Source organism: Dasypus novemcinctus, chromosome 7, assembly GCF_030445035.2.
Source record: "Dasypus novemcinctus isolate mDasNov1 chromosome 7, mDasNov1.1.hap2, whole genome shotgun sequence".
In the NCBI taxonomy this organism is placed as follows: domain Eukaryota; kingdom Metazoa; phylum Chordata; class Mammalia; order Cingulata; family Dasypodidae; genus Dasypus; species Dasypus novemcinctus.
Window position 1 is genome coordinate 101,624,750 of NC_080679.1, and position 14,058 is coordinate 101,638,807.

Genomic DNA, 14,058 nt, shown 5'->3' on the forward strand with positions numbered 1-14,058 from the left:
CAATCAGTTATAGTTTTTCTGTTTTACCATTGAAATTCATATTACTTGATAGCCAGTTTCAGTGGTGATTCTTTTCACTGTAAAGAGAAAATATAACATTTAAACTAAGACTTTATTTACAGTCAAATTTTATGTATGCTGTAGGTTGGGCACCCTATTTGTGCCCTTATTAATGCTATTAAGTTTATTAACAGTTATTAATTGTTTTTCTTATTAGCAGTCCCCTAATGAGGAAAAATATGTGTTTTTATTAACTTACCTAAATTATATTTTATGCCATGAGTCAGATGAGACACCTACCTTAGGCCTTCAGGCCTTTTACCTGAAATTTTTAATCATTGTTTTCTTGATCTGTGAAAGGGGAATACATCTTTTAATTTCAGCAATAATGTGAAATGAGTAATATAACTCTGGGTTGTATGTGAGTGCTCATCTTGTCATAGTGTGTTATATCAGTGGGTGGAGACCCATACAATGAACAGGAAGGTGTTATACCCCGTGGTGGGGAGGCCTTATGTTCTCAAACAGAGGAGAGAGTGTGTCTCAAGAGCATGGATGGCTCCCAGTGGGGGAGGACAGACAAGTGTATCCAGCCCTCAGCATTGTAAGTATCTCTGATTCTTGTGCTTCAAACAGTGAAGCTTGGTTGTCACTGTGGGCCCCAAAGGGAGAGAGAGAGAGGAATAGAATAGATGGAAGAGGGGGTAATTGGGGGGCAGTAGAAGTGTTCCACAAGATTGTACAAAGATGGATATAGGCCATGTTAAATTTCACCAAAAATTTACTAAAGTGTGTAGTCTAAAATGTAAATCATAATGTAACTGTGGTTAGTAGCTGTGTTTCAATATCTGTACATCAGCTGTAGCAAATGTAACATCCACATGTGAAAAGATCATTCCTGGGGAAGGGGGAAAATGGTTTGATGTTGAGTATACGGAAGTCCCCTATATTGTGTATGTGACTTTACCATGATCTAAAACTTTTTTGAAGACAAAATTCAAAATTTAAAAAAAAAAAAAAGGATGTAGACACTGAGGAAGGAATGGAAGAGATTGCCTTGCCACTGTACATACAGGGCAATACCTATTACAGTAGTGAAAGGCAAAATGCCAAAAACAAAGTTTTATGATATTTTTCATTTTTTAATACCCTAATTTTTTATTTTAGTTTTTCTAAATTATTATATATTCTATTTCTAATCTTTAAACCTATCATTACTATTTCATTTTCCTACTAATTGAATTTGTCAATATATTAGGCTTCATTTTTGAGGAAGTTTTGGATCACAGAGGTTCAGCTATGGCAGGGGAGGAGCACTGGTGTGGGGTGCCATTTATGGGGGACACATGGGTGTGAGGGAGTTCTCTAGGGCATGTATGTATGGTATATAAATATGTTTGGATATTTGTTGGGTATTGTCATACTAGGTAGTTACACACGACAATTGAGGGAGTGCTGAGTTCCTAGCCAGGGAGCTCTGTCACATTCCCCAGTGGAACAACAACAGTCTCCCAAGTACAAGGGCAAAGACCAGTGAAGAAGGATGATCCAATGATGGCCCCTTTATACTGATGACTATGACTTTGCTTATGAGCCTGTGTGCTTAAAATTTCAACTAGACCTAGAGTTGCCGGGTACCTAAGAGTTACCTCCTGAGAACTTCCATGTTGCTCAAATACGGCAACTCTCTAAGCCAAACTCAGCATGTAACTACATTTCCTTCCCTTCAGTGTGGGACATGACTCCTGGGGATGAGCCTCCCCGGCGCCAAGGGATTACTACCAAGCACCAGCTGATGATGCAACTAGAAAAAGACCTTGAATAAAAGGAGGAAATGGTAAAGACCAGTGAGTTTATATGGCTAAGAGACCTCAAAATGAGTCAATAGGTCATCAGAGGAGTAGCACTTATGCGCGTCTCAGCAGGATCCCAGAGACAGCCCAGTGCTCCTGAGGGCTATAGAGCACAGGTTTTACGGTCATGGCAGGTGGCTCCAGAGTTTGGTGCCTTGCCAGTGGGCCCTACTTTGGAATTTGTGCTCCTGAGTGTGATGGAGTTGGACTCAGATGTGACCTCTCTATACATGCCTTTTCTGTCACTTTTACTGAGTCTGTGGTTGGTGCTAGTTTGGTATATGCTCAGGAGACTTGAATCTCTGGACTGTCCATGTGCCAGCTGGGCCCTGAGTAGCAACACCTACTTTCCGGTTCATTGGACTTATCCAGGTCAGCTAACAGGGAGGTGAGGATGGTCAACCACCACACCAGGGAACTGAGAGCGTCTACAGCTACGTGCAGGAGAATCACATCCATGAGCCATGTGGGATCTAAGCCCCCTCTTGATTTAGAAGTGGATGGCCTCACCATCCCAGGGTCCACGGGGTGGAGGAATAAAATATGGATTAGAGTTGACTTACTGGTATTTTACTATAGAACTATTGTGACTCTAGCAATGGAAGAAATTGTATTATTGATGTGGAGATAGTGGCCACGGGAGTTGCTGAGGGCAGGGAGAGGGAAGAAGAGGTGTGATATGGTGGCATTTTCAGGACTTGGAGTTGTCCTGTCGCAGGGACAGATGGAGTACATTATAAATCCTGCCATAACCCACCGGATGGACTGGGGGAAGAGTGTAAACTATAATCCATGCTATGTAGCAGTGCTCCAAAATGTATCACCAAATGCAATGAATGTGCCACACTAATGAAAGAGGTTTTTGGTGTGGGAGGAGTGGGGGTGTGGGAAGTGGGGTGTTTGGGAATTTCTTATATTTTTAGTGTAATATTTTATGTGATCTATGTATTTTTTTAAAAAAAGCAATAAAAATTTGCTAAAAAATTGTGTATTGCAGGAAGTGGATGTGGCTCAATCAGTTGGGCACTTGCCTACCACATGGGAAGTCCTGGGTTCAAGTCCCATGCTTCCTAAAGAAAACAAACAGACACCCCTACCAGCTGCAACAAGGTTGATGCCTATACCCTGCCACAATGAGCCAGATTCCCTCACCTGCCTCAATTAACTAGATGTGCATACCCACCACAGTGAGCTAGGTGTCTCTACCCGCCGCAATGAGCAGATGCTTAAGTGAGCAGGTACCACAAGCCCACCAACACCAGTCCACAGGGAGTGGATGTGGCTCAGACCTTTGGGCATTCACCTTCCATGTGGGAAGTCCCAGGTTTGGTTCCCAGTGCCTCCTGGAGAAGGGAGCAAACAATGAGCAGACAGATGAGAGAACCTTTGGAGGAAGAGGGGGTAGAGGGAATAAATTTAAAAAGGAAATAAGTAAATCTCTTTTTAAAATATACACTGCAAAAGCCCCACTGTGCTTTTTAAAATATTTCATTCCTTATAGTCTAGGGGATAATCATTCCTTGGTTTCTTAGTTTAACTGTTAACTAGTAGACCTTTTTCAGATTGAAAAGAATCTTGAATCAGAGTAAGGATATCATTTTATGTTGTTACAAGGGTTCATTCAGTCTCAATGTTTGTGTAAGGTTAAATAAAAAATAAAAAAAACTCATTGTAAATGGAGTTAGACAAAATAGTATAAAATTAATTAAGGTAAAGATTCTCAAGTCAGAAGATGCCTTTTATAGCCATAAAAGACTGCTAGAAGCTGTCCTGAAACAGCTAATAAAACCTTTTCTCCTAAGAAGGATTCTTAAGGGAAATATCCTTTTTTTTTTTTTTAAAGATTTATTTTTGTTTCTTCCCCGCCCCTGATTCCCCCCATTGTCCACTTCTGTGGCAATTCACTGTGTGTTCATCTGAGTCTGCTTGTATTCTCATTAGGCAGCTCTGGGAACCAATCCTGCGACCTTCCAGAGTGGGAGAGAGGTGATTACTCTCTTGTGCCACCTTGGCTCCCTGTTCTACTAGATCTTATTTTCTCTCCACTGTGTCACTTGTGTCATCTTGCTGCGTCAGCTCTACAAATTGGCTGGCACTCCTTCATAGGGCAGCTTTCCCGCATGGGCCAGCACTCTGCGTGGGCCAGCTCACCATGTGGGCCAGCTTGCCCTCACCAAGAGGCCCTGGGCATCGAACCCTTCACCTCCTGTATGGTAAATTGGAGCCCAGTTGGTTGAGCCACATCCATTTCCATCATTTGTTCTTAAGGTTCCAATTTGGAAGCAGTCAAGTACCCTTTGTTGGTTTAAGCCTTGGTACCTGATTTAGACAGTAAGGAAAGAGACAGATTTTCTTGCTATCTAGCACAACCTTGCTTAGCTACTGGTCTGTTAGCAGTTTCAGAGAAAACAGCAATTCTGGGGTTGCTTTCTAGTTGTCAGTACTAATATATGAAATTAATAAATATGAATAAAAATATATTTTCACGATAGCTGATTTGCCTTCAAATTATTCATATGCTTTTCTTTTTATTGGGTAAGGAAGTAACAATTGTTTAGGAATATAACATGTTTGGGTTTATATCTGACTGTACCACTTACTATTTAACTTTGGGCAAGTTACTTATTTTTTCTGTATCTTTTCATCTTAAAAGGGAATTATAGGCTCACAGTTTGTGCAACTAAGGGAGATCCGTCGGTTCCATGGCTGCAGCGATACCTTGGGACTCGGGGTCCGTGCCATATGCTACTGGGTTACTACTGAGCCATTTCCCAGCTTCAGGTCTGGTTACTCAGATCAGAAAGTATGATATCCTGCCAAGTGTGAACAATCATTTGGAAGCAGTGCTAAAGGAGGAGAGGTCCTGTAGGCGACACTATTGAAACCCATGTGCCAGGAAAACTTGGGTATTGAAACTGTTTATCACAGATACATGGTATTTTTGCTAGAGTTGGCAATGAATTAGAAACCCACCTTGAAACAGTTAGAAGTATCCCTCATTTAGATGCAAAACTAATGAATATGAGCAAGGATTGAGCAAAGTTGGATATTTTGGTGATTGAGACAGAACTGGCAGGCAGTACACTCAAGTGATGAAACAACAAAAGGAAGTTTCCTCTTGCATCTCCAAAATATTAGCTGAAGAAAATGATCTTCATAAACATGACATTATAATGCCTCCTTTACCTTTTAATTCTAAAGTTCACATCCATACTATTAATGGCAAATGACCATCAACCATTTATTTTTGCTTAATTATATATAATCATATGAAATCCATTTCTAACTGATTGTGGTATAGGTAGTCACAGGCTTTGCTGCTAGCAATACTGAAAGAACCTTTTTATGTTAGAGTACCAGAGTTTCAAGTTCATTAAGACCAAACTGAGTTTTCCTTTAAACAAAGAAAATATATTTTTTCATTTTGCTTTTTAGTAAGACTAGTGAGATGAAAAATAGACATGACAGCTTATTTTTTTAAAGTTTATTTTATTCATATATTTTTCCCCACCTTGTTTGTGCTCTCTGTCTGCTCTGTCCCTGTGTTCCTTGTATGCTCTTTGTGTCTGCTCGTTATCTTTTTTTTTTCTTTTAGGATGGACTGGGAACTGAACCCATAACCTCCTGTGTGGGAGGGAGGTGCCCAATTGCTTGAGAGACCTTTGCTCCCTGCTTGTTGTGTCTCTCATTTTGTTTCCTTATTGTGTTTCCACATTGCACCGTCTTATTATGTCAGTTTTCTGTGTCAGACTGTCATGTCAGCTCACTGTCTTCCCCCTTTTCTTTTGGAGGCACCGGAAACCAAACCCAGGACTTCCCATGTGGTAGGCAGGCACCCAACTGCTAGAACCACGTCCACTTCCCAGAGTGACAATTTATTGACGTGGGTTTGTTAATCATTTCTTAGGCTTGAATCTTGTCTTTTAAAAATGTGTGTTTCTGTGAAGTGGACTTGGCCCAGTGGATAGGGCATCCGTCTACCATATGGGAGTTCCGCAGTTCAAAGCCCAGGCCTCCTTGACCCGTGTGGAGCTGGCCACACGTAGTGCTGATGCGTGCAAGGAGTGCCGTGCCACGCAGGGGTGTCCCCGTGTAGGGGAGCCCATGAGCAAGGAGTGCACCCTGTAAGGAGAGCCGCCCAACATGAAAGAAAGAACAACCTGCCCATGAATGGCGCTGCGCACATGGAGAGCTGACACACAAGATGACACAACAAAAAGAAATACAGGAATGGCGCCACACACACGGAGACCTGACACACAAGATGACGCAACAAAAAGAAACAGTATTCCCATGCCGCTGACAACAGAAGCGGACAAAGCAGAACGTGCAGCGAGTGGACACAGAGCAGACACCGGGGGTGGGGGGGGCGGGTTGGGGGAGGAAGGGGAGAGAAATAAATAAAAAATCTTTAAAAAAAAAAATGTGTTTCTGAATTGGCAGCGCCTTCTTGAATCCAAAATTGTCTATGTTGTTTATTCCTTTGAGGCTGTTGCTAAATGTCCAGAATAGAGTTAATATGGCAGACCTGGATACTAACCTTTGAAAGGCCTGCTTTTAAGATGCCTGAACTGGCATATGGGAACTTAGGTTTCAGGAGGGTTCTCACAAGAGTGGCTCACTATGCCTAAGCTGTTTGTACAAACAATGTGGTTTATGCTGAAAACATGCTTTCCTTCTCGGAGTCTGACTTTTGATACATGACAGGCAGAGGATGCCAGCATGACCAACCTTCCAATAAAAAGCCTGGGGACTGAGTCACTAGTGAGCTTCCTTGGTTTAGACAACATTCCCTACGTCACAATTCATTTGCTGGTTGCTGGAAAGAATTAGGGTGTCCTGTATGACTCCACTGGGAGAGAATGGAAGCTCATGCTTGTTTTTCCCCAGCCTTTGCCCATGTCCCTTTTCCCCTTTGTATCCTTTCACTATAATAATCTTAGACATGAGTGTGACTGTATTCTGAGTCCTGAGTGTTCTCCTAATGAATTGTTACGTGTAGGTGGTCTTGGGGATCCCAGTTACCCAAGCAATTTCAGGGATGTCCTCTTGCAGCCTTAGGATTGGGCAGAGAAGAAAGGTAGAACAAAGAGAAGAAAAAGGCACATTATAAAACTTTAGAGGTTAGCCTGACAAAATAGACATTTTACCTAGTCTAAGATTGTTATATATATACTAGGGAGTGGTGTACTGATACTTAGGACTGCCTTAGTATCAGTATTCTAACTACACTGGCTTATTTTGTTTTCAGGTTTGCAGTTCTGTTTTGTTTAAAATTGGTTCATCAGTATTTTTATGCTGTTGGATTCTCTGTCACGTGTTCACTGATCCTTGTATATTACATATAATTAAGCAAACACAGTATGATGAGTAGTTGGCTATAAGGAAATAAGATTATCATTTAAATTTGTGGTGAAACAACCAGGGATCATGTTTTGAAACCTAACTTTGCTCATTTTTTCAAATGGAATATAGAAGATTGGTTTTGATATTTTAAACATTACCTAGACACTTAAGAAAAGCCTTCAGTTGTGTTTGATCAGAAATCTGTTCAAGCCTAGCTTTGGTTTCAAAACATCTCTTTATGATTTTTTATTCATGTGATTTCCTGTATTAATTCATATATGTGTTTTTTATATATATATATATATATACATATGTGTGTGTGTGTGTGTGTGTGTATATATATGGTCACAAAAACTGGTATGCCTGTTATATTTTTGTTTTGTCTGTTGTATCTATCAAAATATAAAAATAAACCTATAATTTCTAACTTAAAAAAGGTAGATTAAGATGATAGTACTCTGGGACAGGGGTTCTTAACAAGGGGTCTGTGAGCTTGAATTGAAATTCAAAAAAGCATTCTTGTGGGGTGGTGTTGGTGTGGGTGTAATATATTATTAAATAATACACAGTCTAGTGTGGACTTAAGGGTCCATGGTTTTTATCTGACTGGCAAACAGGTCTGTCAAACAAAAAAGGTTAAGAACCCCTGCTCTAGGATTATTATGAGGGTTAAATGAGTTAATAAACTTAATGACAATGACTGCTACATATGTAAACACTGCTTAAGCTATTACTAATTCTTAAAACACTACTTAAGGAAATAAGTACTAAGAAATTAGATCTTTTATTCACAGGGGTTTATCTATGGATTTGTTTTCTTAAAGGGGGATTTTACATAAAATTGTAAATTTTTTCGAAGGTGCATAATATTTTCATTCCAGTAATCAGTTCTAGGCCAACTCCGTTTTGGACCTTATGGTGAAATGCTCAGAATATCAAAATATCCTCAAGTTAAGGACACTGCAAGTACACAGATAATTTTATTTGTATAATTAGGTTATGGATAAAGAGATACAAACAGTTATGGATGTTTACATAAAAGGCATTTAACGTAGCCCTTTTGTGTGAGGAGAGGGAGAGCAGGAAGACTAAAATGTGATGTGTCTATATCAAATAAGTCTGTACTTAGACAAAGGACAGAGCCATTGAGGATTTTAAAGTTTGAAAACTTTGAACATTTTCAATGTTTGAAAACATTTAATTCTGTGAGTGCAGTTATGTCTTAAGTGATCTGTTTAAGCTGGTAGTCTTTATTATATTCATGCCAAAATGTTTAAAATTTCTTTTTTCTTTTTTTAAGGATCTGAATTTGTTGAAATGAGCAGTCGTAAATCAAAAAACAACTTAATACACGCAGAGTGCCTTTCACAGGTTAGTATATATTTTCAGTAACCTCAAGTCCTGTTACCAGCTGAAGGCCGTCAGAGAAGTAGTCATTTTCTTAATTTGGATTTGCCTCTTAACATAAGTGAAGAATCACTTCTCCCTCAAGTAGGTAGCTATATAAGTTCATAAAACAGTTATCTCTAAGGCAAAACATTCCAGATTCTTTCTCAAAATTAAATGTGCTACAATTCATTTTTTTAAATGGTTTTTTCTAGTCAGTTGGCATTTTTGTTTTATACTAATATGTTATGCTACTTCTTGATTTTATCCTTTGTTAATGTCTTTGGATAGTTAGAATCCTAGCTTTACCCATGTCTTCCTAAATCTGGTCTGATTTTTATATATATTCAGAATATAAATTCTTCTGTTAAGTTTATTTCTTATTTTTGTGTTCTTTTTATTTTATTCTTTTTTTTTTTTTAAGATTTATTTATTTATTTTTAATTCCCCCCCCCCTCCCCCGGTTGTCTGTTCTCTGTCTATTTGCTGCATCTTGTTTCTTTTTCCACTTGTGTTGTCGTCAGCGGCACGGGAAGTGTGGGCGGTGCCATTCCTGGGCAGGCTGCACTTTCTTTCGCGCTGGGCGGCTCTCCTTATGGGCGCACTCCTTGCGCGTGGGGCAGCGGGGTCAACCCTGCGTGGCACGGCACTCCTTGTGCGCATCAGCACTGTGCATGGGCCAGCTCCACACTTATTTTATTCTTTTTGATGCTATTGTTGTAAATGAAGTTGCTATCTTTATTTCATTCTTAGTTCATTGTTACTGATAGAAATGCAACTGAATTTGAATATTGTTCTTGTATCCTCATTAGTGCTGATAGTTTTTAAATTGACTCCTTAAGATTTTCTATCTATAAGATCATGATTTCATTTTCTTGCTTAATTGCCCTGGCTAGAACCTCCAATATAGTGTTGAATATAAACAGTGAGACTAGATATTCTTATCACGGATGTTTAATATTAAGTACATTCTGCGTTCCAAGTACTGAACATATATATGTATACCTCTGCTATCAAGAAGCTTATGTAGGGAAGTAGTTGTGGCTCAATTGATAGTGTCCACCTACCATATGGAAGGTCCAGGATTCGATACCCAGGTCCTCCTGACCCATGTGGTGAGCTGGCCCATACACAGTGCTGCTGCACATAAGGAGTACCGTGCTGTTCGGGTATCCCCCATGGAAGGAGTGTGCCCTGCAAGGAGAACCACCCCGCGTGAAAAAAAAGCTCAGCCCACCCAGGAGTGGCACCACACACACACAGCTAATGCAGCAAGACTACACAACAAAAAAGAGACGTAGTTTCCCAGTGCCGCATGACAGAAATGCGTGCAGATACAGAAGAACATACACCGAATGGACACAGAGAGCAGACAATGGGGGGGAAGGGGAGAGAAATAAAATTATAATAATAAAAAAAATTTTTTAATTAAAAAAAAGAAGCTTATATAGTCTAGGGAGGGTATAGGCAACTCTGTTTCAAAGAATTTTATTAACTGAGGTATAATTTACATACCCTTGTAAAGTACACAATCTCCCATATGCAGCTTTATTAATTTGTATATATGTGTACACATGTTTAACCTCCATCCCAGATCACTTTGGGATCTATGAATCTGTTAACTATTCACTATAGCTTTATTTCACCCTCTTTAGTAGCCTTTCATGAGGTTTGTTTGTCCCCATTATATAGATAAAACAATGTTTATAAAAGCTTATTTTACTTTTTGAAATTCACGTAATTGCCTTCTCTGGCACCAGTACCCCTATTCTTTCCACTACCTATAACCTATATAAGGATGGAATGCTGAGTTTTTGGTTTTGTTTTCATTGGTGTTAGTTACAGAAATTGTAGTTTACAAAAAATATAATGTAAAAAATGCAGTGTTCCCATATACCCACCTCCCCCAATATTAATACTTTGCATTATTATAGTATTAGTGTTGATAAAAATGATGAAAGAATATTATAATTCTAGTATTAATTATAATCCCTAGTTTACATTAGGGTGTGTTTTTTTCCCCAATATACCACCCTTTTATAACACATTGCATTAGTGTGGTACATTTGTCATAATTCAAGAATGAATGTTTTTATACTTCTATGAATTATAGTCCTTCATTTACAATAGGGTTCATGGTGTTGTACAGTCTTATGTTTTGCCTTTTATTTTTCATTCTAGTAACATATATATGACCTAAAATTTCAATTTAACCACATTCACATTTTAATTCAGTGCCGTTAATTACACTCTCAATATTGTACTACCATTACCCCCATTGATTTCCAATACAATAAACCCAAATAGAAATTCTGTACAAATTAAGCATTAATTCCTCATTCCTTACCCCCAACCAGATAACCTATATTCTAGATTCACTTATTCTGATTATTTCAGATCAGTGAGATCATATATTATTTGTCCTTTTGTGTCTCATTTACCTAATTCAGCATAATATATTCAATGTTGTCTCATGAGCCAGAACTTCATTCCTTTTTTTGTTTTGTTTTTACTTTATTTTTAAAGAAGTTCTTAGATTACGGAAAAGTTACATCAGAAATACCAGGAATTCTCATGTACCCCATCCCCTCTCATATTTTCCCCTATTAATAATATCTTACATTAGCATGGCACATTTGTTACAATTGATGAACAAATACTGAGGTGTTGGTACTAACCATGGCCTGTATTTTACATTATGATTTATACTTTGCACCATTCAGTTTTATAGATTTTGGAAAAATGTTTAATGGCCTGTATCTATCATGGCAGTGTCGTGCAGAACAAGTCCAATGCACTAAAAATGCCCTATATTCCACCTGTTCTTACTTCCCCTCCCTTCAGAATCTCTGGTAACCACTATCTTTATGTCAGTGTTACAAGTTCTCTCTTTACTGCAATAACGATGTCTACTTTGTTCCATGGTTACATTCCCCCGTTATACTGGTTCATTCCTCAGTCTTGAGGATTTGGGGATGGTGGTGCCCGCTCTGGTACAGATTGAGAGGGCCTTAAATCTTACGGGGCAGATGTTTTGCTTGTAGTTGTAGATACTCATTGTTTTTTGGGATGAGGTGTTATCCCTCATCATCATTTTGTTAGTTGTCCTGGGAGAGTTTGATGAACTGGAGGGTTGATCTTGGCTGTAACTCTGCTGAGATTCAGGGCCCAACCAGCATATGAACAGACTGTAAGTTTCTGGGACATATATTTAATGGGTATAGTGCTAATTATAGGTTCAAATAAAAGGGGTAAAAGAATCGTGTGTAGGCTTTCTCCTTGGTACGTGATAGCCCCCGCATTCTTCAAAGGTTTCAAACTATGAGAAATGAAGTACAAAAGTAAGACTAAATTATTTTATAAATTATTAAAGAATTAAGTGAAACATTAATTGCATTGTTTCTCAAAGATGATTGACATATTTAACTTTTTGTATATAAAATATCAGACTAGCTTGTATATATCAGTATACAGTGGAGCTGTTACTGTTATCCAAAATCTGAACTTCCCAGTTAGGAAGTTTATTTGAGCAAAAAGTTGGCTTATCAAATATTAAAATTACTTGAACTGTTTTTTAAAAAATCATGTATGGAAATTTTAAATGAATCTAACTCTGTTACCTTGTGGGAAAAGGTTATCATATATATCAAGGGAAGTCCCACCTGGGGGCTGCTGATTTCATGGGGTTGTGTGTCTTGCCTATAGTGTCCAAATGTCTCAAGAGCCTTGGAAGCACCGTTTGAGGTTTTGTTTACTGTGGCAGTTAGTGAGATCGTTTGAGACATCTATAAGTGTAACCTCTAGAATGACCTCCTCATTCACTTAATTTCATCTGAGGAGGAAATTAAGAAGTACATTTTTACTGTAGCAAATAAAAAGAACTGAATATCTAGGAGTAAACTTAACTAAGGACATAACAGACTTGTACATAGAACACTGCATGACATTGCTAAAGGAAATCAAAGGAGACCTAAATAAATGGAAGAATACTCCATGTTGATGGAGCGTAAAACTGAATATCATTAAGATGTGTATCATACACAAGCTCATTCATTCCTTTTTAATGCTGAATAATATTCCATTGCATGCATATACCACATTTTGTTTATCCTTTCATCGGCTGATGGACTCTTGGATTGTTTCCATCTTTTGGCAAATGTGAATAATGCCCCTATGGATATCATGTTCGTGTTCCTGCTTTCAGTTCTTCTGTGTATATTCCTAAAAGAGGGATTGCCACATCATATGGCAATTCCATACTTAGTTTCCTGAGGAACCATAAAACTGTCTTCCATGGCAGACTATTTTACATTCCCATCAGCAAAGAATGAGTGTTTTTATTTCTCCACATCCAATCCAATATTTGTAATTGTCTGGGGTTTTTTAATAATAGCCATTCAGATGGCTGTGAAATAGAGTTTCAATGTATTTATGATTTTTTAATTTGCATTTCCCTAAGAGCTGGTAATTTGTTTTTTCTTTTTTTTTTCTTCTATTACTGTTAAAGATATTCTAGATGTTAAATCTTTATCAAATACAGTTTCCACATATTTTATCCCATACCATAGGTTGCCTTTTTACTTTCTTGATAATGACCTTTGCACATGAGTTAATTAATTTTGTTGAAGTCTAATTTATCTATTTCTTCCTTGCATTGATTATGCTTCTAGAATAAAGTCTAAGAATCCATTGCCAAAGCAGGGTTAGGGTTAGGATTGGGAAGATATTTCCGTCTTTTTTTTTAGGTCTTTGATCTGTTTCGTGTTAATTGTTGTATATGGTGTGAGGTAAGAGTCCAACTTCATTTATGTTTTATAATTTTCATTAAGTTAATTGTGGGCTTACCAAACAATCATGCATAAAATACAGGATTCTGAAAAGCCACATAAGCAAGAAGCTGAAAGTAGCAAAACCCAGTGGAGAAGGGAGAGACCAACAGATGCCACCATTTTCCTTGCAGTATGGCAGGGAGCCAGTCTTTTGCCCATTTTTTAACCAGGTTGTTTGTCTTTTTGTTGGTTGTAGCATCTCTTTATATATCATGGATATTTAACCCTTGTTGAATATGTTATTTCCAAATATTTTCTCCCATTGAGTTGCCTGCCTTTTCACCCTTTTGACAAAGTCCCTTGAGGTATAAAAGGGTTTAATTTTGAAGAGGTCCCATTTACCCAATATTTCTTTTCTTGCTTGTGCTTTGGATGTACAGTCCAAGAAGCCACCACCTACCTCCAGATCTTTAAGATATTTCCTTACATTTTCTTCTAGTAGTTTTATTGTCCTGAATTTTTTATTTAGGTCTTTGATCCATTTTGAGTTGATTTTTCTTGAATAGGGAGTGAGAAGGCATCCTCTTTGATTCTTTTGGTATTGGATATATAGTTCTCCCAGTACCATTCGTTGACGATACTGTTTTGTTCTGTTAACATGGCTTTGGTAGGTTTGTTAAAAATCGGTTGTCCATAGAGATGAT

General features: G+C 38.2%; 1 protein-coding gene and 1 pseudogene across 13 annotated transcripts in view; both read left to right on the forward strand.

The window, feature by feature from the left end:
- ORC4 (origin recognition complex subunit 4) overlaps positions 1-14,058 on the forward strand; it is a 133,711-nt gene that overhangs the window by 48,392 nt on the left and 71,261 nt on the right. For 12 of the 13 annotated variants that reach the window (XM_058300965.2, XM_071216456.1, XM_058300966.2 and 9 more), the window contains one exon: positions 8,500-8,570. In XM_058300965.2, coding sequence (XP_058156948.1) covers positions 8,500-8,570 — 71 coding nt within the window. Of the gene's footprint in view, positions 1-8,499; positions 8,571-14,058 lie in introns of those variants that run through there. The other variant, XM_071216459.1, reaches the window with a different exon arrangement.
- On the forward strand, positions 4,535-6,588 carry LOC111761130 (HAUS augmin-like complex subunit 2 pseudogene; annotated as a pseudogene).